The sequence below is a fragment of the Hyperoodon ampullatus genome (assembly GCF_949752795.1).
Source record: "Hyperoodon ampullatus genome assembly, chromosome: 6".
NCBI lineage: Eukaryota > Metazoa > Chordata > Mammalia > Artiodactyla > Ziphiidae > Hyperoodon > Hyperoodon ampullatus.
In genome coordinates, this window is record NC_136919.1 from 78,887,751 (window position 1) to 78,914,418 (window position 26,668).

At 40.1% G+C, this 26,668-nt stretch overlaps 2 protein-coding genes across 8 annotated transcripts in view; both read right to left on the reverse strand.

Moving 5' to 3' along the window:
* TRPM3 (transient receptor potential cation channel subfamily M member 3) overlaps positions 1 to 26,668 on the reverse strand; it is a gene marked incomplete at both ends in the record, with an annotated part of 817,853 nt that overhangs the window by 482,526 nt on the left and 308,659 nt on the right. The window lies entirely within an intron of this gene.
* Positions 12,519 to 13,418, reverse strand: LOC307054653 (peroxisomal biogenesis factor 19-like; the record flags this gene model as incomplete). Of its 2 annotated transcripts, XM_079706454.1 has the most annotated exons (2): positions 12,519 to 13,072; positions 13,349 to 13,418. In XM_079706454.1, 2 exons carry the CDS (start codon positions 13,416 to 13,418, stop codon positions 12,519 to 12,521), a joined length of 624 nt encoding a protein of 207 aa, XP_079562580.1. The 2 variants fall into 2 exon arrangements, with proteins under 2 accessions (XP_079562580.1, XP_079562579.1); XM_079706453.1 differs by having other exon boundaries at positions 12,519 to 13,418.

A 26,668-nucleotide genomic window follows, 5' to 3' on the forward strand; every position in this document is an offset into this window, starting at 1 on the left:
CAGAACATTTGGTTATAGCTGGAAAGAGAAAATGGATTTCAGGATAGAAGCTGTTCAAACAGATTCTGAGTGGGACCTTTAGAAAGCAAGGGAGGAACTTCACCCTACGAAGTAAGAACAGAAATATATGGAGTTCTGAATGGGTTTGATATACCCCAAAATCTATTATATCATATTTTAAAGACCGATATAAAATATCTTTGGAAGGCAACATAATATATAGATATAATCTAATTATAGCTTATTATACAAACTAAACTGTATATATATGGTTACCGAAATGTTTCCAAATATATCAACAATGTTTTCCTCTTGTTCTAGACTCAAGCTGACTACCATTACTTAATTTCAGAAAGTCCAAAATTTTCTGTGCTAACCAGAAAGCCAAGTGACACTTGTAGGTGTAAGTAGCAGAATTTGCAAGGCGTAATGAGGTCTCCTCATTTTCACCTAGCCCAAGGTAACATAATTGGTATGTGGTTGTTGGCAAGGCACTAAATATCCACAACACCACTTCACACAACTTTCCTCTCTTTGAAAGATTCTTTATGCTCTTTTGATTTTGGAACTCACTCCATTCAAACTTGTTATTTGCACTAGTACACTGAGACCAGATGATAAGATTTGTAAGTAGAGAGGTGGAAAGAAAGTGGGAAGAAGGTGTAATGGAAACTTGAGGGGGAAGGAGACAGCTGCTGATATACTGTTCTCTCCTTTCTCTAGTTCATCCTTTCTGAAAAATAATCCCGGCACTATTTCAGCTGCCTTCCAGGGTAAAAGGCAACCTCAAATATCAAGGCAAGTTTATACATCACTGTAAGTGTGTATATGTGTGTGGATAATATACATATGCATTGGGCTTCCCTGGTGGCGCAGTGGTTGAGAGTCCGCCTGCTGATGCAGGGGACACGGGTTCGTGCCCCGGTCTGGGAAGATCCCACATGCCGCGGAGCGGCTGGGCCCGTGAGCCATGGCCGCTGAGCCTGCGTGTCCGGAGCCTGTGCTCTGCAACAGGAGAGGCCACAACAGTGAGAGGCCCGCGTACCGCAAAAAAAAACCCAAAAAACATATGCACTGTATATATACATGTATACATATATAATGTATGTATGTATGGTTATATATATATGTTATATATACAAACATTTGCTTATAGGTATATATAGTTTCTATATAACTATAAAATGAAATGATTTTTTCAGAACGGTTTTATAACTCTGAACATGCTATACACGGATATAGCATACATGCAAGAATACATAAATACAGGGCTTCCCTGGTGGCACAGTGGTTGAGAATCTGCCTGCTAATGCAGGGGACATGGGTTCAAGCCCTGGTCTGGGAGGATCCCACATGCCGCGGAGCAACTAGGCCCGTGAGCCACAACTACTGAGCCTGCGCGTCTGGAGCCTGTGCTCCGCAACAAGAGAGGCCACGATAGTGAGAGGCCCGTGCACCGTGATGAAGAGTGGCCCCCGCTCGCCACAACTAGAGAAAGCCCTCACACAGAAACGAAGACCCAACACAGCAAAAAAATAAAGAATACATAAATACAATACATAGTTTTCTTAATATAGCATTTATAGCTCCATATAACTTGTACAGATCTACTTAGGGGTAGACAAAAGTAACAGACTATGGCTATGTTATCTGTATCTTCCTTTATATTGATATGACCTGAAAATATTTCTGTCTAGCTAGAGACATCTAGATACTTAAGAGCCAGAAATACATTTAGGATTTTTTTTGTTGTCAGATGCATAAAGTCATGTTTCAACAATGATGTGAAAAAAAATAAAAAATAAGTGTAAAATTATGCCATAAAAATCACAGAATATTACAATAAATGAGGTCTTGGAAGTCGTTTCATGTGCCTTCCACTTAATGCAGGAATTTATCCCCGTAATCACTGTCTTCAGCACTCTGTTGAAGATGATTAGGAACAGGAGCTCCTGTCTCACCAGCCAGGCCGTCTCAGGAGGTGTCCTGAGCATCTGCTGTGTGCAAGGCCAAATGGGGCACTCTAGAAAGGTTCATGGATAAAGCTGGCAAAGCACTCGTCCTCAAAGAACTTAAGGCTAAAGTCAAAGATAAGATCTCTACATTAATAAAGCACAGCACAAGGTCCTAAGGCAAGTGTTTTAGTGCTCTGGGAGTTACTGGAAGGAGATACCTCACTTGACGGCAGTGGTAAAGGCAATCAAGCAAGGTCTTGTGGAATAAATGGCATTTTAAGCTTTCAAGGATGGGTTGTATTTAGACATGTAAAGAGAATGGAGAAGCAGTGTAGACAGAAGTAACAGAATATGCCAATGGGTAACTGCTAAGAAGTCTTACCTTATCTGCAAACTGTCTTTCTGAAACATCCAACAACCATTCTATGCAGGGTAAGTATAATTCCATATCTGCGAGCCAGTTCTCACAAGCAGAATGGTACAAGCTGAATATGTATCCCCAAAATTCATATGTTAAAACACTAAACCCAACGTGAGAGTATTTGGAGATGATGGCGTCTTTGGGAGGTTATTAGGTCATGAGAGTGAAGCCGTCATGATGGGATCAGTGCCCTTATATGAAGAGACATGAGAGAGCTTGCTTCCTCTCTCTCTGCTCTCTACCATGTGAGGACACAGAGAAAGGACAGCCATCTGGGAACCAGGAAAAGGGTCCTCACCAGAACTCTGCTGGCACCCTGACCTCAGACCTCTAGCCTTTAGAATTGTAAGAAATAAACATCTGTTATTTAGGTCTCCTAGTCTATGGTAATTTGTTATAACAGCCTGAACGAAGACAGAGGCAAAGTCATCATGTCCTTTTTCCTCGATATGAACCTTCTCATCTGCCAATTTCCAGAATCATCACCATCTTGGCCATCTTCTATACCATGCCTTCATGTTTAGGAAGGTCTCCTCTAAAATATGCTTCCCAGGCTGCTACACTGCTCTTCTTGTTTGCCCCGAGCAGTACAGAAAGCAGGCTTTTCTTGCTATGGGTTGTTTCTGTTAGAAGGGGTTGAAGGCACAGGTTAAGTTATTATGTCTCAAACTGCACCAAATTTTAGGGCTGGCTTCACTACACTCACTCTGTGATCTTAGACAAGTTATTTAACTTCGCCAAGCCTGAGCATCTTCATTTGTAAAATGAGGATACCTACCTAATTTATGGGATTCCTGAGAAGATTAAGTGAGGATTAAAAGTATTTAGCATAATGTCAGGCATGTAGTGTTAGGTACTGTTAGTATTACAGTACCTAACTGTGCAATGATTTTAAAAGCTCCAGTAAAACTTTCAAATTCTTGATTTATATCTATATATAGTAGGAATTTTTTAACACCCCCTCACCTCTTTCTTTTAACAAGTCATAAAAATTTACTGTCCCTTTTTACTTTCTAAATAAATTTTTGCTTCATGGCTGTTGACCCTACCTTTTGACCCTGGCTTGGTAAGAAACACCTTGAAATATCAAAACTTAAAAATGCTATGCTTGACTTCCGGGTAAGATGGCGGAAGAGTAAGACACGGAGATCACCTTCCTCCCCACGGATACACCAGAAATACAGCTACACGTGGAACAACTCCTACAGAACACCTACTGAACGCTGGCAGAAGACCCCAGACCTCCCAAAAGGCAAGAAACTCCCCACATACCTGGGTAGGGCAAAGCGGAGAGATTCCCGCACAGAGGATAGGTGCCAACCGGCACTCACCAGCCCGAGAGGCTTGTCTGCTCGCCCGCCGGGGCGGGCGGCGCTGGAAGCTGAGGCTCGGGCTTCGGTCAGAGCGCAGGGAGAGGACTGGGGCTGGCGGCGAGAACTCAGCCTGAAGGGGCTAATGCGCCACAGCTAGCCGGGAGGGAGTCCGGGAAAACTCTGGAGCTGCCGAAGAGGCAAGAGACGTTTTCTTCCCTCTTGGTTTCCTGGTGCGCGAGGAGAGGGGATTAAGAGCGCTGCTTAAAGGGGCTCCACAGACGGGCGCGAGCCGTGACTGAGAGCGTGGAGCCCAGTGACGGGCGTGGGACGCTGGGGCTGCTGCTGCCGCCACCAAGAAGGCTGTGTGCGAGCGCAGGTCACTGTCCACACCGCCCTTCCGGAAGCCTGTGCAGCCCGCCACTGCCGGGGTCCCGGGATCCAGGGGCGGCTTCCCTGGGAGAACGCACAGCGCGCCTCGGGCTGGTGCAACGTCACGCCGACCTCTGCCGCTGCAGGCTCGCCCCTCACTCCGTGCCCCTCCCTCCCGCCCGGCCTGAGTGAGCCAGAGTCCCCGAAGAGGCTGCTCCTTTAACCCTGTCCTGTCTGAGCGAAGAACAGACGCCCTCCGGCGACCTACACGCAGAGGCGGGGCCAAATCCAAAGCTGAGACCCAGGAGCTGTGAGAACAAAGAAGGGAAAGGGAAACCTCTCCCAGCAGCCTCAGAAGCAGCGGATTAAAGCTCCACCATCAACTTGATGTACCCTGCATCTGTGGAATACATGAATACACAACAAATCATCCCAAATTGAGGAGCCAGGACTCAGTGCTGTGCCTCTGAGGTGGGAGAGCCAACTTCAGGACACCGGTCCACAAGAGACCTCCCAGCTGCACATAATATCAAATGGCGAAAATCTTCCAGAGATCTCCATCTCAACACCAGCACCCAGCTCCACTCAACGACCAGCAAGCTACAGTGCTGGACACCCTATGCCAAACAACTAGCAAGACAGGAACACAACGCCACCCATTAGCAGAGACGTGGCCTAAAATCATAAAAAGTCCGCAGACACCCCAAAACACACCACCAGACGTGGACCTGCCCACCAGAAAGACAAGATCCAGCCTCATCCACCAGAACACAGGCACTAGTCCCCTCCACCAGGAAGCCTACACAACCCACTAAACCAACCTTAGCCACTGGGGACAGACACCAAAAACAACGGGAACTACGAACCTGCAGCCTGCAAAAAGGAGACCCCAAACACAGTAACATAAGCAAAATGAGAAGACAGAAAAACACACAGCAGGAGAAGGAGCAAGATAAAAACCCACCAGACCTAACAAATGAAGAGGTAATAGGCAGTCTACCTGAAAAAGAATTCAGAATAATGATGGTAAAGATGATCCAAGATTCTATTTCCAAGATACAAAATCTTGGAAATAGAATAGACAAAATGCAAGAAACAGTTAACAAGGACCTAGAAGAACTAAAGATGAATCAAGCATCGATTAAAAACACAATGAATGAAATAAAAAATACTCTAGATGGGATCAATAGCAGAATAACTGAGGCAGAAGAACGGATAAGTGAGGTGGAAGATAAAATAGTGGAAATAACTGCTGCAGAGCAAAATAAAGAAAAAAGAATGAAAAGAACAGAGGACAGTCTCAGAGACCTCTGGGACAACATTAAATGCACCAACATTCGAATTATAGGGGTTCCAGAAGAAGAAGAGAAAAAGAAAGGGATTGAGAAAATATTTGAAGAGATTACAGTTGAAAACTTCCCTAATATGGGAAAGGAAATAGTTAATCAAGTCCAGGAGGCACAGAGAGTCCCATACAGAATAAATCCAAGGAGAAATACGCCAAGACACATAGTAATCAAACTGTCAAAAATTAAACACAAAGAAATCATATTAAAAGCAGCAAGGCAAAAACAACAAATAACACACAAGGGAATCCCCATCAGGTTAACAGCTGATCTCTCAGCAGAAACTCTACAAGCCAGAAGGGAGTGGCAGGACATAATTAAAGTGATGAAGGAGAAAAACCTGCAACCAAGATTACTCTACCCAGCAAGGATCACATTCAGATTTGATGGAGAAATTAAAATGTTTACAGACAAGCAAAAGCTGAGAGAGTTCAGCACCACCAAACCAGCTTTACAACAAATGCTAAAGGAACTTCTCTAGGCAAGAAACACAACAGAAGGAAAAGACCTACAATAACGAACCCAAAACAATTAAGAAAATGGGAATAGGAACATACATATCGATAATTACCTTAAATGTAAATGGACTAAATGCTCCCACCAAAAGACACAGATTGGCTGAATGGATACAAAAACAAGACCCATATATATGCTGTCTACAAGAGACCCACTTCAGACCTAGAGACACATACAGACTGAAAGTAAGGGGATGGAAAAAGATATTCCATGCAAATGGAAACCAAAAGAAAGCTGGAGTAGCAATTCTCATATCAGACAAAATAGACTTTAAAATAAAGACTACTAGAAGAGACAAAGAAGGACACTACATAATGATCAAGGGATCGATCCAAGAAGAAGATATAACAATTGTAAATATTTATGCACCCAACATAGGAGCACCTCAATACATAAGGCAAATACTAACAGCCATAAAAGGAGAAATCGACAGTAACACAATCATAGTAGGGGACTTTAACACCCCACTTTCACCAATGGACAGATCATCCAAAATGAAAATAAATAAGGAAACACAAGCTTTAAATGATACATTAAACAAGATGGACTTAATTGATATTTATAGGACATTCCATCCAAAAACAACAGAATACACATTTTTCTCAAGTGCTCATGGAACATTCTCCAGGATAGATCATATCTTGGGTCACAAATCAAGCCTTGGTAAATTTAAGAAAATTGAAATTGTATCAAGTATCTTTTCCGACCACAATGCTATGAGACTAGATATCAATTACAGGAAAAGAGCTGTAAAAAATACAAACACATGGAGGCTAAACAATACACTACTTAATAACGAAGTGATCACTGAAGAAATCAAAGAGGAAATTAAAAAATACCTAGAAACAAATGACAATGGAGAAACGACGACCCAAAACCTATGGGATGCAGCAAAAGCAGTTCTAAGAGGGAAGTTTATAGCAATACAATCCCACCTTAAGAAACAGGAAACATCTCGAATAAACAACCTAACCTTGCACCTAAAGCAATTAGAGAAAGAAGAACAAAAACATCCCAAAGTTAGCAGAAGGAAAGAAATCATAAAAATCAGATCAGAAATAAATGAAAAAGAAATGAAGGAAACGATAGCAAAGATCAATAAAACTAAAAGCTGGTTCTTTGAGAAGATAAACAAAATTGATAAACCATTAGCCAGACTCATCAAGAAAAAAAGGGAGAAGAGTCACATCAATAGAATTAGAAATGAAAAAGGAGAAGTAACAAGTGACACTGCAGAAATACAAAAGATCATGAGAGATTACTACAAGCAACTCTATGCCAATAAAATGGACAACCTGGAAGAAATGGACAAATTCTTAGAAATGCACAACCTGCCAAGACTGAATCAGGAAGAAATAGAAAATATGAACAGACCAATCACAAGCACTGAAATTGAAACTGTGATAAAAAATCTTCCAACAAACAAAAGCCCAGGACCAGATGGCTTCACAGGCGAAGTCTATCAAGCATTTAGAGAAGAGCTAACACCTATCCTTCTCAAACTCTTCCAAAATATAGCAGAGGGAGGAACACTCCCAAACTCATTCTACGAGGCCACCATCACCTTGATACCAAAACCAGACAAGGATGTCACAAAGAAAGAAAACTACAGGCCAATATCACTGATGAACATAGATGCAAAAATCCTCAACAAAATACTAGCAAACAGAATCCAACAGCACATTAAAAGGATCATACACCATGATCAAGTGGGGTTTATTCCAGGAATGCAAGGATTTGTCAATATATGCAAATCAATCAACGTGACACACCATATTAACAAATTGAAGGAGAAAAACCATAATATCATCTCAATAGATGCAGAGAAAGCTTTCGACAAAATTCAACACCCATTTATGATAAAAACCCTGCAGAAAGTAGGCATAGAGGGAACTTTCGTCAACATAATAAAGGCCATATATGACAAACCCACAGCCAGCATCGTCCTCAATGGTGAAAAACTGAAACCATTTCCACTAAGATCAGGAACAAGACAAGGTTGCCCACTCTCACCACTCTTATTCAACCTAGTTTTGGAAGTTTTAGCCACAGCAATCAGAGAAGAAAAGGAAATAAAAGGAATCCAAATCGGAAAAGAAGAAGTAAAGCTGTCACTGTTTGCAGATGACATGATACTATACATAGAGAATCCTAAAGATGCTACCAGAAAACTACTAGAGCTAATCAAGTTTCGGAAGTACTCACAGCTCCAGCCAGGAAGGTCCTAAGTCCTCTTAGCATACTTCATCCAAAACAACTACTCCGTATTCAAAAGAGGAACTATATCATCCCTACAGATGAGAATCTACAAAATGGACTGTAATCCAAGCCCTGGGAAATGCCTTGGCTTTTATCTGGAGTAGGGCTCAAAGGACATATTACTTTTTCCTTTTTTGCTTCTTGGACTGAGTTTCTGATTACATTTGGCTGTTAAAATTCATGTGAACAAAAACTCTCCTATTTTCACTAACAAAAGATTTGCTTATTAAATGAGTACAGAAGGGGTCAAACTGACTCCATCATCGTGTATAAGAGATAGAACCATTTTCCAGATTCCCTTCTTTTTCTTCTCTCATAAAAGAACATGGAATTGGAGGGAGGTGTGATGTGGGGCACGAAGGGAGAACACTTTATTTATGTTCTTGGACTGTTTCTTATAAGTTCTTAACCACAAATTAAAACAAGCAGAAGACAAAAGTAACTCTCCCAATGCAGGAGAATGAGAATTTTCCATTTAAGTTTATTCTCTTCTAATAGTTATGAGGATATTTCCACTGCTCACTTAGACAGCTGCCAGAGATATGGAATGGACACCTGAGATTTTCATTAGCATAACTTCTCAAGGAATTACAATTCTCCTCTTCCGTTTTCAGATAGATCAGTCATAAAAATTAAAGTGGGCCTATGTTTTTCTTTTCTGGAGACCACCATGGCTTTATTCAGTTAAGAGTTTTAAAAAAGGTATTTATCCAAGCAGGATAACTTTCCAAGATTAGCTTTCTTGATTCTGGAGGACCAAATCTGATTTTAAGTCAAGTTAATGTTTCAAAAATAAGTTCATTTGCTCCAATCTAAAAATAGATCGGTGGTTTGAAAAAAAAATGTAAATTCCAAATAATGTTATAAATGCTATGCTTCTATCAGAATCAAAACATCAGAGTGTGGTAAACTCTTATTGCAACTGATTTTTAGATATAATTGCTTTTCTCTTTCTTTACTAAAAATTGATGGAACTACCCTGCTAGGATCTAAAGGAAGACAACAGTCATATTCATGGTCAAATTTCTAACTGAAAATCATTAGCATAACCTCAGTCAGGAAACCTGTGAAAAAGCAAAGTCTACATACTACATTACCTCTGGGCTCTATGGAATTCTTCCAGAGGTTAAGAGTGAAAACGGGACCCAGTAGATGAGAAGCTTGCAGGATCTCCCACTGATTGTTGGACCCCACTGTGTGCACACACACCCGATTAAATAAAATGGAGAAGGAGTACAGGAACCCACAATGGCAGTGGCAGATTTTATTTACCTGGAGTGCTGCAATCATTATCTGTAAAAAGAACAGTCCTTCGTAACTAAATGCTAAATTTCAAATCAGCTGGTGGTCAACTTAATTTGTTTCTGGAGTTTCTGTGAGTGAACTCTCTGGAACTATTAGAGAGGAAATACAAATTTAGAATTTAAACATAATCAGACTTTGTCTCTAGAAGAGAGGCTGGAGTAATGTTTGGTTATACCATCTGAGTCACCTCACTGATCACATATATCGTTTTGTCTCAAAACAGCTGGGACCTCAAAGAAGGAGATGGGAGTGGGGATGGGGGGTGGGGACCAACTCCTGTGACCTATTTGGCCAGAGCCCAGGGAACATTTGCAATTTCTATGTCCTTCCTGACTCTGGCAGCTTTTATGGTGTGCTGTCAAAAAGACTCCAAGCATGGATTTGCTTTACAATGTTTGGTTGTTCCTTTTTATAGAAGGCCTCCAAGCTCATTTAAAAATTTGAAAAACCCAGAAAATATATAAGAAAATATAAATTTTCTGTAATTCTGTCATACAGTAATATTATGAACACTTTCAGATATACATACATATACAACTGGCCAACACTTTTTGTACACACAGCCACATACATATACAAATGTATACATGGTGTAAATGAGGGTATGTTTAATTTGTATGTCTGTATGGTATTTGTTTATACTTAGTATTATGGACACAAAATAAATTTATATATATATACTTTTTAGTTTCTTGGTTCCAAAGTTTTCTGAGCTTAAAAAACACCACGGAGAACTTTCTGACTCTTCTAACGCTGTATTCTCTTTATTCTCAATGCCACCACTGAATATCTCCTAGAAGCAAATATACACCCCATAGGAAAATCAAATTTCCCATTATTCAAGCTTGTGTGCCTCTGCATTTTAGGGCCTAAAAGAAAAAGAGGTCAAAGTGCCCAAAGGTGCCATATATAAAGGAAATGATTATCCCAACATAACAGGTGACAAAATAACCATTTATGGTTTTGAAAGACATTACTGATAGATAAAATACTTCCAGCTTCATCCAAACCAACAGATGCTGGGGCCAAGGAGTATTCTGGATATACCAGCAGCTGCCAAGTATCACAGATGGCATGAAGTTAGAGATGAAGAGAAAGGAAGGGGCATATGATTAAATCAGTCCAGGAAGGGAAAGATGCAGAGAAGATAGCTCCTCAAACCATCCAGGACTCTCATGAGCATTCTTCTATAAAGAGGAAGAAAAGAAAATGCAAAAATTCACCCAACACCAGCATGGCCTCTTTGATTTGTGCTCAGGCCATGAGCGTTTCATTGTGTAATGATCGCTCTGTAGTCAGCACTGGAATATCTGTAATATGTTTACTTAACTCCTATTAGCCCCTTTAATAGGGCCATGGATCATGCAGATGTCCTCACTCTACTAACACAATCCCAAACCAAAAAGTAATGAAAAAGAATAAAAGCAACAACTAAAACAACGGGGTAGAAATCAACAGTTCTCAGTGAACCGAGTGGCAACTCAACACTAATTGATTTAGCGTGTAGGAGTTAAGGAAGTCTGTTTTCACATCATCAGTTAGCTAGCAACCGCTAAAGAGAGATAAAGGAGCAGATATATGTGGGGAAACAAACCAAGCAGGCTGCCTGGTTGTTCATACTGGTGTTTTCTGGTTTAATGCAATCACTCTCATATATATTCAGCTCACTCACACTTTTCATAATGCTAGTAAGTAATGGACATATGCAGTGGTGAATACCCCGTCACTCAAACTTTGTTACACAGATTCTTATGGCAGGTGATCCCGGGAACATTACTTAGGCTCCCTGGACCACAGATTAAAGGATAAAATTGAACCAGATGACCGGTTACATTCTTCTCAGCTCTAGAATTCTACATAATGCCTATTCCCCTGACCACAATGGCCCGGAAGTTGTAAATGTATGGATATAATTTAGCTCAGTTCTCTGTCTCTAACGACAACCAAAGGATTTTTTTTTTTTTCCCTCACTCAGAATATTTATTAGTCAGGAAAAAGGACCCAGGCTGCATCCCACCCCCCCTTTCCCAAGCTACCTCCCTGAATCAATGAACAGGATTCAAAGGAATCAGATGTCTCAAATAAGCCAAAATGTATCTGGGGAAGAACAGTAATTCATTTCCTAGACCTGACACTATAATTATATATGCTTGCCAGGGAGATAGGGGGGCCAGTGAGGGTGGTGGATGGACTAGATGAGGGGAAACAGGATGGGCCCTTCTTTGTCACAGTTTGGGCTCAGAGAAGGGTTGGAATAAAGAGGTATTTAAAATAGAGAGATGAGAGGAGAGGCGGGGGTAAAGGAAGGTCAAGGGCTGAGTTCACCCAGATCACACAGCATTATAGAAAGAACAGGGCAGCTACTTGAGTTCTCAGGCTGGAACAGGGAATTGAGGACTCTGTACCTGGAGAGAGGAGAATCCCAGGGCTTCTCTTTCAACCTACTGTGAAAGAGTAGCATTTTTAGATGCAAAAGCCCCCCCACTTACTTTCCCTTCAGGGAATTCAGAACAGTCTGAAGGCAAGAGGGTGTGGTGACAGACCTAAACCCCCAGCCCAGGCTAAGTTTCTCCCCATTCATTCCCACAGGTGCTGCCCAAGAGAACTATAGAAATATAGAGTCCTAGGACTCTGTCCCTGCTCCCCAGGTCCAAGACAGGGAGTAGAGACAAGGCACGAAGACCCTGGGTACAAAAGTGAACTCAGTGTGGCCCTGTATAACATTATTTTGGGAGAGGAAAGAAGGTGTATGCCCCCAAAGGGACACCTTCCTTCACCTGGTAGGTAGCTGGGCCTTTGCTAGCAGCAGAAACCACAATGGAAGGGGTTCACAGAAATGATCTGCAGAACAGGCCTTACTCCTAGAAGTACAGAGAGAAAGCCTCAGCTGATATGGCACAATCTTGGGTGGGATGGCAGATGGCGGTGGGCAGACCACTCCTGTAGGCGACACTCCTGCCTCAGCTCCCAGTGGTTCTGCTGACTCCAGACGTTCCCCCACGGCTGGGAATCAGGGAAGAAAGCATGTTGTGTTTCACATGATCAGACACTGTTCGCCATTGGCACCTGGTGGGCCCGAGAGATTGAGGGCATCCAGGTCGAAGTTGAGGCCAGGAGGCATCTCCCCAGCAAGCTCTTTTGGAGGATGGCCCAAATCCTGTAGCTGCTGCATGAGATCCAGCACCACCTCAAAACGAGCCTTTTGAGTGGCTTCACTATCTGTGGGGGTTTCTGCCTCAAACTGCTCACATATTTTGCCCATGACACTGTGTTGTTCCTGATATTTTTCAAACTGCTCTGGAGGTAGAGATTCTCGGTGAGTCTGCAACCATTCTGGATACTTTTCTGTGATCTCCTTCAGTGACGGGTACAGCACATCCTTGGACAGGAGGTTCTGCATGATACTCTGCATGATGGGGAGGATGGTCCCTTCCCCGTCTCCTTCGTCCATGCCCAGCCCTTCCATGGCCTTGGTCAGCTCCTCTTCTGACATGCCAGAGTTCTGAAGGTCAGTGGCATTCTTGGCTAGTCCACTTAATGTCTCCTTTAGGCAAGAAGTGAATTCTTGTTGGGAAGTCGCATCACTGCCTACTCTCCCAGCAGCCTCTGAGAGCTTTTGGAACTGCTCTACCAGGTGGGGCTCTTCCTCAGCCAACTCCTTCATTGCTTTCTCAAACTCTGCAGTGGCTTGGGAAGCCAGCTCGCTGTCAAACAGTTCCTGGAAAAACTTCTCTTGGGAGGCGAAGAGGGCATCTTTGGCAGTGTCTCCCGGCGATCTCTTCTGGGACCCCGAAGCATCAGGGGCCGTGGTGGTAGGAGGGGGTGCTGGAGAGGGTTTGGCCTTATCGAAATCATCAAGAGCACTTTCCAGAAGCTCTTCCAATTCCCGGTCGGCTTCAGCCCCAACACCATCATCCTCCTCAGCCGTGGCCATCTTGCCACCTCCCCCAAAGGATTTCTAATCCTCCTCAAGTCTTATCCAAAGATGTCTTGGACTCCCCTGGAGATTGCAGTGGCCAGGTGAAACCTATGATGGCATCTCACAAGTGTCACCACCTCCAGACCTACCATTCAGGAAGTGATATCCATGCCTCCCTGGGCATCCCTACTTCCTTCTCTCCCAGAGCTGTCAGAGTGGTGCTGCTGCAGGCACCAGGCTGGGCTGCTCAGCTGAGGGGGGAAAGTGCTGTTCCCTATTCCTTAGACCTCATGCCATGACACTGAAGCCAAAGCAATGTTAGCTGCTACTTCCAATATCTCAGGCACTTTATAGAAAAGAACTCTCCCATCTCCTCACTATATTTAATTCATAATCCCTGTCTCCTGAAATGCACAGGGTAGGTACAATGCTGTATACCACAACCAACCCTCCTCTCTGGTGTGGGGTCTTTTCAATGATCCAAGCGTATGTATGACTGTACCTCTAGATGAGTTCTTTCCTAAAAAGCCTGGGGCAAGCCCACTGTACCCATTACATACATGCCAGGATAGAAAATGCAACTTGGACTCCAGGAGATCCATGCTATATTTGTCTTATGACTCTAAGCTCCCTTTCCTTCATTCAACATCAAATAGTAATCATTAATACTTATTGAACATTTACTATGTGTAAAGCCTTAAGTAAGTGCTTTATGTGCATTACCTTATTTAATATTAATAACAACCCTAGGAAGGAGGTATCATCTGTTTACTTTACAGATGAGGAAACTGAGGTTTAAAGAGATTAAGTAATTTATCCAAAGTTTCTAGTGACTGAGATGAGATTTGGACCCAAGCAATACCTATGATATCCTGCATCACTGTTGATGTATATTGAGCCTATTATGTGCTGGACAGTGCACTGTAGCCTCGTCCATTATTTTTAACACTGGAAGAAGTTTTATGTGCCTTTATTTTAGAAATTTTACCTGACATACCAGAGCCTCAGATCTTACTGGCCACACTTCAAGGGACTGGCATATTTCTATGTTTCATCATGTTTTATAAAAATTAATTCCTTTCTGACTTCCAATTCCTAAGTTTCATATCCTAAATTTTAACTTCTTTGATTTAACTTCTTTGATTAACACATCAGTTAACAAGCAGCCAACTGACTACAATAATCCAAGCATTTTGCTAGCCACTGAAGGAAATTCAAATCTTGAATTTGAAGGAAATTCATATTCAAGTCTTCACGCTTAATGAATATATAATCCATATAGCAAGATCCACATAAGCGTAAGAAAATAAGAAACCACTGGAAAATTAAAAGCAAAGGATATTCAAGACTCCAGCCTCACTCCCTTACCATCAGGAAGCAGTGACCTCTGGAGGCAGAGTCCCAAAGTTCAAGTCCTAGTTCAGCTACAACTGTTCCCTATGTCCAGATCACTATAAGGTTAAGTTTTGTTTCCTTAACTACAAATGACCAAAATACTACCCCCCACTACGCACAGTGTAGGCTTATGAGTAAGAATTAAATGAAATAATATATGTAAAGTACATAACATGACACCTGGCACACAGCGATCATTTCCTAAATCTTTACTACAATTATCTTAGATGATTAGATCTTTTAAGAGTTTCCAACTTCCTTTTATTCTCCATCAAAATTTTTGTACCTTGAGCCAATCCTTTTTTATGTCTTAGAAGATGAAGTGTCTTTACTCACCCACTGATTTATTCAACAAATATTTATTGTGTGTCCACTGTTAAGACTTCTCAGCTCCAAGGAAAACTCCTGGCCTCTGATACCGACTCGTCTTTTCTTCTTAAATCATGCTTGAATTCTAAATCTTTTCTTTTCTTGCTTTATGTCATGTTTCTAAAAGCTAAATATACCTTTCTTTTGGGACCATGTAACCACCTGAAGCCAACTCAATATGTTTCCTCTCCTCCACTGCTTATCTTCTTGAAGTAGTATACCCACTGCCTCTACTTCCCACTTGTTCATTTACTAATCCATTCAGGAAACATAAAGCATCTGTGACTTCAGTGTAGGTGTTGTGCAATGAAACATGAACAAGGTATGGTCTCTGCTCTTGAGATGGTTGTGGGTATTTTGCTCCTTGAACACCCTGCCATAGATTCTGACTGAGTCACCCTGAACCCTCCAAATCGCTCAACCCAAGCATCTTTTCTTAGTCCTCACTGACATCCTCCTTCCAAGGGTGCTGATGTAAGAAAACTGCTGAAGCAGTCTCAAACAATTGCTAAGACTGTTTCTAATGTCTGAAGGGAGGGCTGAATTGTGTGTGTATGTGTAACTGAGACAGATATAGAGGAGAAAAGTGGAGAACACAGGTAGCAAGGGATAAGTAATTCCCAAGGAATTAGTTCAAACTCAGTTAAGAAAATCTAAAAATTGGTGCAGGGCTATACTGTCAAAGATGAATATTGTAAAACACTTGTTCCATCAAAAGCAATTTGTATAGGAAATACAATTATTTTCTTCACGGTAATGAAGGCCCAAGACATTACTTTCTATGAGAGAGAGAAGACTGTAAATGCACTCTCTGCAGGCATTCTGACCCAGTTTAGTGACTAGTTTAATATCCAAAGGGTAGATGTGTCCTCTTCACTTTAGGAAGTTTGATGTTCAAAGACAATTTAGGTCACTAGCTCCTGTGGCAGCATTTCCCCTGTGAGAAAGGCACATTTAAGCACCCATCTCTTGTATTATTGATAACAAAACTGGTTAAAAGCCTGTGAAGCCCAACAGCTTTCTCTCTGGGCCTTTCATAAGAAGCAATTAAATCAAGACTCCAGCTTTCTTTTTAGGGGGATATGTGTGTGTTTTGAGCCAAAATCTGTGAAAGTGGAGTTCTAGTATAAATTTTTCTTTTCAAATGTATTTCAAGCATCCCCTCCATGCCAAAGCAAAATCAGAAATGACATTACTGATTTATTAAGCTTTTGGTTCATAACCTGAACATTTTTGTCTTGGTAGTGAGTGGAATGTGTCCTTTCAAAGGTAAAGCAAAACAAGCACCTTCCCTTCTGCTCCCAACTCTCATCCCATGAGGTAAGAGAAACACCTATCCTTGAGTCAACCACATTACTTCTATGCCGGTCTAGCTCTACTTCGGATTTCTCAGCGCTGGGAAATAATTTTTATTCATTACTGTATTCCTAGTGCCTAGTTCAGACTCTGCCACACAGCTGATTTCTGTGAATATTTGGTGAATACATTTTCCCCTAAGAACATTTTAGAAACAAGTTCAGATGTAAAATCCAAGCTACTGAACACTGCACATGAATACCTTCTCATTTCCTGCCCTAGTTCCTTCTGCAATGCCTCCTTTTCCCTCCAGCCCACTTTGCTCAGCTACACTGATCAACTTCAAATCACCACACATGCCATGTTCACTCACACCACGATGCTTTTCCATATATTATTTTCTCCACCCGGAATGTCCTTGCCCTCCTTAAAAGATGTTGAAATCAACTTTTAAGATTCATATGAGCCCAATATAACCCATTTTTGATGCCTTTTTCTTCAGGAAAAATTAGTTATTTTGCACAGTGTTCTCTTTTAATACATGGAACATTTTTCTATTATATTTTTTATTAGAAAGCATTATGGTTAATTGTTCATGTGGATTTCTCCCTTAAGTTGTTCAGATCCTAGAATGTATAGAGTATGTCATTTTCATCTTCATATTGCTTACACTTAGCATGGAGCATGGAACATAGGAAATGCTCAACAATATTTACTGAATTGACTTGAAATTATGAGAACAGCACATATGCTTTGCCCCTTCTGACAAACTAGGACATTTCTCCCCCTCCCAATATTTGTGTTTTAACAGAATTCTGAGGTATAACTAAAAAAATTTTAAAACTAGCCAAAGAAGATTTTAGTTTTAAGCAAAGATATTATTACCTCAAATCCTCTTTGACGTAAGAAGAATGTAAGTATGTAAAGAGGATAACAGCTTTGGTCATTTAAAAATACCTATCCCTAATAAATCACATGCTGAATTGCACTGTTTGAAGTTTTCTCAAACACTTGTATTATTTTTTCCATTGAATCTTGATTGTAACCAATGTAAATACCTCTATTAAATTTTATTACAAAATGAGAATTACTAAAAAGAAAAAGTGAAATAGGAACCTTAGAACAAACTGCTGAGTATCTTCTCTCTTATCACCTGAGTATCCTATGAAAACTAGTCTTTCAAGCTGCTGAGGTCAAAATATGGTTATTTGAGAAGCCTTCCAAATAAAGTGAGATTTCAGAAGTCAAAGTTGAATGAAAAATTATGAAATACTGGCACAGTCATTTGTGTCACTGTAATCTTTGATATTTATTTACAGGGACCTCAAAACAAAACTAAAAACAAAACCAAAAACAAAAGCCTGTCCCAAACACAAAGATCTTTCTAACTGCAGAGTCCTGGAAGCTGTTAAGTCTTCAAAAGCACCTGACATGGTCTAAATGTAACTGATTAAGGAACTAGATGTGATGGGCTGGGAAAATAGAGTACACTCAGAAAGACAGTCTTTTCTTCTCTTCAGCTCCATGAAATGTAACTATAATCACTACACAAGTTTGTATTTCCAGCACTCAGTATGACATCTGATGTGTAGGAGGCACCTGACAAGTTTGGTGGAAGCAGTGACTACATCACTCAACTAATGACATCCTATGCCCTCTTCCTGAAACGTGGACACTCTCCATCCAAACCAAGCTGCGTGGAATAACTATAGCTCAGAATAATCAGACCCATTTAGCAACTCTTCAAGGGTGACCATCACTACTATTTCTGAGACATCCCTAGTGGCACAGCCAACACTGTATGAAACTTCCTCATGTTGACTTCAGATGGGTAGATCTATAGCCTACCACATCCTGACTTTCCTTAAAAACCACAAACTAATTGGTTGTTATTTACAATTTGTAGCACTATGTTTCAAAACAGCAAAAACATACTGAGTGCCTCTCATATGCCAAGCACTATTCTCAGTACTTGAGAGTATACAACACAATGTGTATAATGTGTATGATTCATTTATTTCTTCCAACTACATTGCAAAGTAATTAATATTATAACTATCCCTGCTTTATTTAATGTCTTTTAATCATAAATTCCTTGCCTGAAAACTGGAGATAATAATACCTCATTAAAGATTAAATGACAAGATATAAATCATGCATCATGGTTTCTAGCCACAATAATAACTCAATAAAAATTAATTTTCCTCTCTTTTCCCTAGGTTTATCCATATGTTTTTTGCTATTGTTATTGTTTTTTTAATATGTTTACATGTGAAATTTAACATCACATTATTCAGCAGGGAGATGAAAACTATGATGCAGTAAGATACAACTATACACCCAACAGAATGGCTAAACTTAAAAGAAAGACAGACAATGCTAATTTTGGTGAGAATATGCAGCAACTGAAACTCCCATATATTGTGTAAAAGGGAGTATAAAATGGTATGGCCATTTTGAAAAACTCTTTGGCAGTTTCTACTAAGGTCAAATATATGCCTACACTATAACCCAGCAACTCCAATCTTAGTATATAGCCAACACAAATGAGTGCATAGGTTTACAAGAATGTTTACAGCATCTTTATCCATAGGAACTCAAAGTGGGAAAGAACCCAAGTGTCCATTAACAAGAAAAAGGATAAACCAGTTATAGTATTCATACAATGTGATATTACACAGAATGACAGACAAAACAAAATAGATGAATCTCAGAAACACTATGTTGAGTGGAAGAAAGCAGACACAAGAGTACACACTGTATGATTCCACTTATGCAAAATTCTAAGTCAGGCAAAACTAATATAGAATGATAAAACCTTGACAGTGGTTACCTTGGGTAGTGCTGGTTGTAATGGTATTAACTGGGAAAGAGCACCAAGAACTCTTTAGAGTGATGTAAACTAATATGCCTTGATAAGGGTAGTGCTCATACAGGTGATTACATTTCCAAAAAATTATTGAGCTTAGAATGAAAACTCATGAATTTTACTGGATGTAAGTTTACCTCAACTTTAGAAAGTCTTCTTGATGATGTTTAACTGTTCACTTGAGTAGTTCACCTGGTAGAGGCTTTTACAGGATGATGGAGGATGACTGAAATCCCAGAGAAGTCAGTTCAGATTTAAACAGTCTTGATGTCCAGAGTTCACCTGTTTGCTAAATGGGGACACATCTGAAGGCACACCTACTCCCTCTACTCAGTGATATGCCATTATTGACAACTACACATCAAGCTCATTATCCCCTGTGCCTAACATTTTATAGCTGTCCAGAGCAAAAGAAAGATGTTCTGTGTCATAGCTTTTGTTTACTATAATTTTCATAAGGCCATTATCACTCTGGATGAAGACATTTTAGCATGTATAAAACAGGACAAAACATTTCTCCATGATGAGGCAAAGTGAGTTTGCCAGGGGCACAAAAAAAAAGGAAGAAGGAGAAGAAAAATGAAGAGCTCTCCTACAGTGTAACACTCTTAATAGAGCATCCTGCAGCTGCTGAACAATTCCTACATTTAATGATTAATGAATCTGAGTTCGCCTCTGCATTTGCGCAGCTGGGGGCAGTGGTACTATCTACAGAGCTTCTCTGAGGCAGAGGGTGAGGAGGTGGCAGCTTGCACTTCAATGTGAGCAGCCTAAGCTGGGCAGACTGTCAAGTGAGTACGAGCTGTACACGCCAGAGCAATATAAATACACCCCACACCCACCACCAGTAGTCCCTTAGCTACATGGCACTCTTTTTGGCCCATTTCTCTCCATGACAATCCCTTTACACTTGATACTTCAGCTTCCCTCATGAGAGTGCTCTCCATGGGGTATACTCTCCAGGATCGCCTTGCCTTTGTACATGCCACTCTATTTATCTGGCATATTCTTTCTACCTAACTTCCCATAAGTATCTCTTTCAATATTCAGTTCAGGAGTTACCTTTTCTAGTACCTTCCAGGCTATTATTTGGTGCCCCTTATCTATGTTCACCAATTATCAAACCACAGTATCCCTTCCAATTTGCTTGTCTGTCTCCCTAACTTCATTTTACCTCCTTTTGATGGGGAGCCTATTATTCTTCATCTCTGAACTTCTAATACCTTTGCGCATTTCTGACACATAGCAATAGATAATTGTAGAATGAATAAGAGTGTGAAGAATGAATAAATGAATGGGGAGAAAAGCTAATTTTATATTCCTGTTTTGATTTGTGAATTGCTTGCTGTACACCTAGAAACAAAACAATACTTTGACAGCATTAAAAATCTATGAACTTTTCCCCTTCAAATGAACACTGAGGAAAATAGGAATATCCTGATTAAAACACTAATCTCTCAGACTGAATTCCTTTAGCATGGTTAATTTTTTAAAAACATAAAACTTTTCTCATATTTAGTTCACCATCACGTTACTACTTCTAAACAATGTGCTATTTTGCTTTTCTCAGGGATATACATTTGGGATGGTGCAATTTCATTCAGTGAGAAGAGCTGACAAACCCCATTAAAAGCTCCATAGGACCTCTCAGCAGTGGTGAAACCATGAAAAAATGGGAGAACTCAAGGAGGCATTTAAGGGACATTGGAGCCCATCATGCCATCTTGTAGTGGACTCTAAAAAGCATTTCTTCTTGATTCTAATGGAGGAGAGCCTACTATTTTCCCTGGTTCTCTAACGCCCTTCCTCAGAAATATTGTCTTTATAGTACACATAAAATCAGGTTCTATAATTGGAATCCATTTCCTCCTGTTACATATTAGTGAAAAGGTGCAGACTGTTTATCTGCACTTGCAGGATGAAATTTTAGTTTTGGATTACTTGCTGTAACTTTTGGGCCTGGATGACTTCCAGAAACATTAAGCTATTGTGTGTGTAGGGGATTCATGCTAATTGAATTAGTGAAGCGTTGTGCCTATATCCTTGCTAAGAGAATCTGCCCCTGCCCACATCACCTACTAGAAGAATGTGTCTAGGTGGCCATATTTATATCAGGTGATTCAATTTCCTTGACCAAAGATATGTAGGCAAGGATGGATATCTGACCAAACCTGAGTCAGGGAGATTCCTTAGGAGAATGGGAGAGACAAATTGGTAAGATGTAAGGAATGCAACAGCAAGATCATACAGAACTGCACACTGTGGCAAGTATGAGAGAAATATAGAGTGATAGAGGAAGCTAGTCTACAAAGAAAAATGGGAATACAGAATAGATGGGCTAAGAGAAGCCAAAATGAGAGATTCTAGGGCCCCATTACAGTGAAGCTTGGGTCCCTGTGTTGTCTGGATGTATTTCCATTCCAGTTGCTAGATATCCCAGAGATTAGCCTTAGAAGAAAATCTTTATTTAAGTTAGCATGAGTGGATTTCTGTTATTTGCAAGCAAAGTACAGTTGACCCTTGAACAATAATACAGGAGTTAGGGGCAATGACTCTCCACACAGTTGAAAATCCGCAAGTAACTTTAAAGCCAGCCGTCTATATCCACAGTTCCACATCTTTGAATTCAACCAACCTCAGATCATGTAGTACTGCAGTACATATTTACTGAAAAAAAAATCCACATATAAATGGACCTTCACAGTTCAAGCTCATGTTGTTACATCTAAAATAATAACTTTAACTGTAACAGTGATCTATGCAATGGCCAATTTTATGTGTCAACTTGTCTAGGCCACCGTGCTCTGATATTTGGCCGAACATTATTGTGGATATTTCTGTAAGGGTGTGTTTGGCTGAGACTTACATTTAAATCAGTGCTATTTGAGTAAAGCAGATTGCCCCCCATAATGTGAGTGGGCTTCATGTAGTTGGTTGAAGGCCTGAATAGAACAAAAGGCTGACCCTCCCCCAAACAGGACGGAATTCTCCAAAAGACTGACTTTGAAAATCATCGGCAACATCAGTGATTCCTGGTTCTACAGAAGACTGCCTTTGGACTAAAACTGCAGGCCTTTCCTGAGTCTCCAGCCTGCCAGTGTCCATCATCAGATTTTGGACTTGCCAAGCTTCCACAATCATGTAAGCCAATTCCTTAAAATAAATCTTTTTATTCACACACACACACACACACACACACACACACACGCTTCTGTTTCTTTGGAGAACCCTAACTAATACAACCTACAATAACTACAAAGTGTAATTAGCTGCATTTGAATAGTATGTATTACCTAAACCCAAATTATTACAAAAGACATCTTGAATTTTGTTCATTTGCACTGCACCATTTCTGTTTTATTAGGCTGGAAGGGAGGAACTCATATTAACTGAATACTGGCTATAGAGTATGCCAACAACAAACATATTAATTTATGAACATAAAGCAATATTTTTATTTAATTTATAATTAAGGAAATTAAAATTTGGAGAAGTTTTCCTATTTTGTCAATGATCATTTTGAGAATATGCCATTTAATTATTTTGGTAGCAAGTACACAAATGATCCGCTTGTGTGTATTACCAATGCACAAGTAACGCTATCATCTAGCTGGGTTTCAGATGCAGAGAGAGTGAAGGTGGTGGGGATGGGGCAGATGTAAGAAGCGCGCAACAGAGGAAATTCTGAGCTCGGGAACAGCAAAGTCCAATGATGTGGGTAACCTAGGTGGGTCAATTCTTCAGCTCGAAAGAGGGATAGCCGTGTTTTCTATACTTGTGTCACAGGGTTGCTATCAAGTTCAGTTTGTTTGATGTAAAGTAAAGAACTCTGTAAACTGAAAAGGACTTTTTTTTTTTTTTTTTTTTTTTTTTTGCGGTACGCAGGCCTCTCACTGTTGTGGCCTCTCCCGTTGCGGAGCACAGGCTCTGGATGCGCAGGCTCAGCGGCCATGGCTCACGGGCCCAGCCGCTCCGCGGCATATGGGATCCTCCCAGACCGGGGCACGAACCCGTATCCCCTGCATCAGCAGGCGGACTCTCAACCACTGCACCACCAGGGAGGCCCTGAAAAGGACTTTTTAATGTTAAGTTTTAATATCATTTCACTTGTAGTCTCTGTACCTTTCAAAATAGTTTGTGAATAATGACATCTTCTGAAGGACAGAGACATTCAGATTGCTGGAGATAGAAAACAAGCATTCCCTACTAACATTTACAAAATGTGAGCTACATCACGAGACAGTAAGTCTACTCCACACCGCTCTCCAGTGAGCATGAGATAACATTATTATAATAAATGATTTACTCTCAGCTCTTTCAAATATCAAACTAATTTTAAAATAAATAGGAGCATGAAATGGCTTTCTATTATTATGAATTAATCCAAGAATATTAGAGCTATAAGGGAACTTAACAATCATCTCATGATTGGCAAACTGCACTCCACAGGCCAACTACCACCTGCCCTCTGTTTGTGTATAGCCAATAAACTAACAATAGTTTTTACATTTAAAACTGGTTGAAAAAATGAAAATAAGAATAATATTTCATGACATGTGACAATTACATGAAATTCAAATTTCAATCTGTCTTAGTCTGTTCAGGCTGTTATAACAAAATATCACAGACTGGGCAGGTTATAAACAGCAGAAATTTATTGCCCACAATTCTGGAGGCTGGAAGCTCAAGATCAGGGTTCTACCGTGGTCAGGGTAGGGCCCTCTTCTAGGGCACAGACTTCTCTTTGCTGGAAGGGGATAGCGAGCTCTCTGGAGCCTCTTTTACAAGGCACCAATACCATTCATAAGGTTTCCACACTCATGACTGAAGTACCTCCCGAATGCCCCACCTACTTATACCATCCCCTTTGGGGTTAGGATTTCAATATATGGACCTTCAGCACATGAACACTCAGACCATAGCACAGTGTTCGTAAGTAAGTTTAGCTGGAACACAACTACATTCATTTGTTATGTATTGTAGGTGGCTGCTTTCTCAAACTACAATGGCAAAGCTGAACAGTTGTGACAGACAGGATCCATGACCCACAAAGCCACTTCACCATCTGGCCTTTTATAGAAGAAGTTTGCCAACCCTTATCTAACCCAATCCTGTCATTCTATAGAGGAGAAAACTAAAGATAAAACTATTTACTCTAGGTAACTCAGCTAGGATATTAATTAATCAGAATTAGGGCTAAAACCTAGTATTTCTGTCCATGTGATCATGCTCAATTTAATGGTTAAAAATTAGCTTTAATTATACTCATCCTTAACTTATGTAGCCTCCTTGTGCTAATTACTAGGTTTATCTCAGAATCTTTGCTCACATAAGCTAACATTATACAAAAAATTCATCTTGATGAAGTAAAATATTTTCTTCATTTATTCATTGAAATGAATTTTATATTGTATTATTCTTAAATAGTTCTAAGTAGACGTTACTGTAGAATAAAATAATGGTAAAAATTAAATATTTTGCTTAACACATCAATCAATTGATTGATCTGCTTGTAATTCATAAAGCAGTAATATATGGAAATTCAAACACTTTCAGGCAAACTGGCCACATTCAACTTTCTTACAAGAGATGACTGACAATAAGATGAGAAAATAATCCCTTAGCCTTTCTGTGTTTAGTGACTAGAACTTGACCAGCTAATTTCCCAAATGTAAATTGGGATGTAAATGTAAATGTAAATTTCAGTGTTTTATAAAATGAAAAAGGAAGTGTGTCTAAAGTTAAAGCATCCCTTTTACATCACTAGGATGTATCTGTTGGGTTTCCAGTGTAATCAATTACCTACCCTCCATCTTTAAGAGGAAATGTTTAAAAGCAGCGCTTCTCAACTGGGGATGATTTTGCCTCCAAAAGGAGATTTGACCATGTGTGCAGACATTTTTGGTTGTCACAATGGGATAAACTAAAACTTCTATTTTATACCAGCTATCCGTGATACCTGATATAATAAAATATTTCTATCCATGATACCTGATACAGTTGAATGACCTAATGCTAACAGAAAAACAAATCCTAAGCCACATTTGCCTTTAAATGAAAATGACAAAATACTTCAATATAATTATGTACATAATTATCTCTAGACATTAGCCAATGGCATATTTAAAGATTAAACCAAGAATAGCCTGAGTTTAACAGTGTAGTTTTTCTTCTAATAGTACTTTCTCTAATTCACAGTGTAACCCAGCCAACATTATTGAAAGTAACATATTAAAGTCTCTTAGATCACTAAATTAAGCAATAGATGAAGTAATTTCAATTTCTCACTTTCACTTTCAGTAAATATTTTCAAAGCAGACATCTGGTGCTACCCACTTACAGTTTCTTCCTTGAGTACATATTTTATCTGCATCACTTTTACTGAGTAATAATTATTAGTTCAATTCCCTAACTAATCTTCCAATTCGGGGAACATATGAAGTATATCAACTCAAGCTCAAAGTATCCTTTAATTAGACAAAAATGCCAAGACCCTATAAAACCATTTGGTTCTTCTAAGCAGTGGCTTCAGAGCACTGCATCAAGAGCACAGTTATGCATGCTCTCTAACATTTACCTATTCATCTAGCACCCCAATTATCCTGTGCTCTCTGCTAAATGATGTACACAGGAAATTGTCTAAGATATGGTTCCTAATTTTAAGAAGCTCTTCAGAATGAGGTGAAAGAGCTAATAATGCTACAACATGCTAAAAGCAAAGACAGAAATACCCACTGATTTTTATGAATTTTTTTATGAATAAAAGAAGAGCCTAATCTGGCTTTAGAGATTCAGGAAATTTTTCTTGAACTCATCCAACTCACTTGAGTTAAGTATTAAAATATGGGCAGGAGTCAGGTAGGAGAAGATGTGGTTCAGATTTTCCAGGCAATGGAAATAGCTTGTGCAAAAAGCCCAGCTAAAAGGAATTTCATGATATGAGAAAGGGAAAAACAAAGTATAAAGGCAGAGAAGTAAGCAGAGGACAGATCACAGAGGGTCTTATATATCAATCCAAGGAGCTTAGGATTTTATTCTACAAGAAATGTCAAACATGGCAGTATCCTGGTCTTACCTGCATTTTAAGTGGACCATTCTGGTGGCTGTGGAAAGGATCAATTTGAAGTAGACAGCTGTAGTATTTTGGGCCCAAGAGAAAGAGAGACTGGTCTTGGGAACTAGGAATAGACAGTAGCGGGTGGATCAGAGACATATTTATGAGAAAACGTGGCAGAGCTGTGGCTGATTATGTAATGGATGAGAGCAAACAAAGCAAAAGGCATAAGCCCAAGTTTTCCAGTTTGGGCAACCTGGTGAATGGGTGATTCTAGCAATT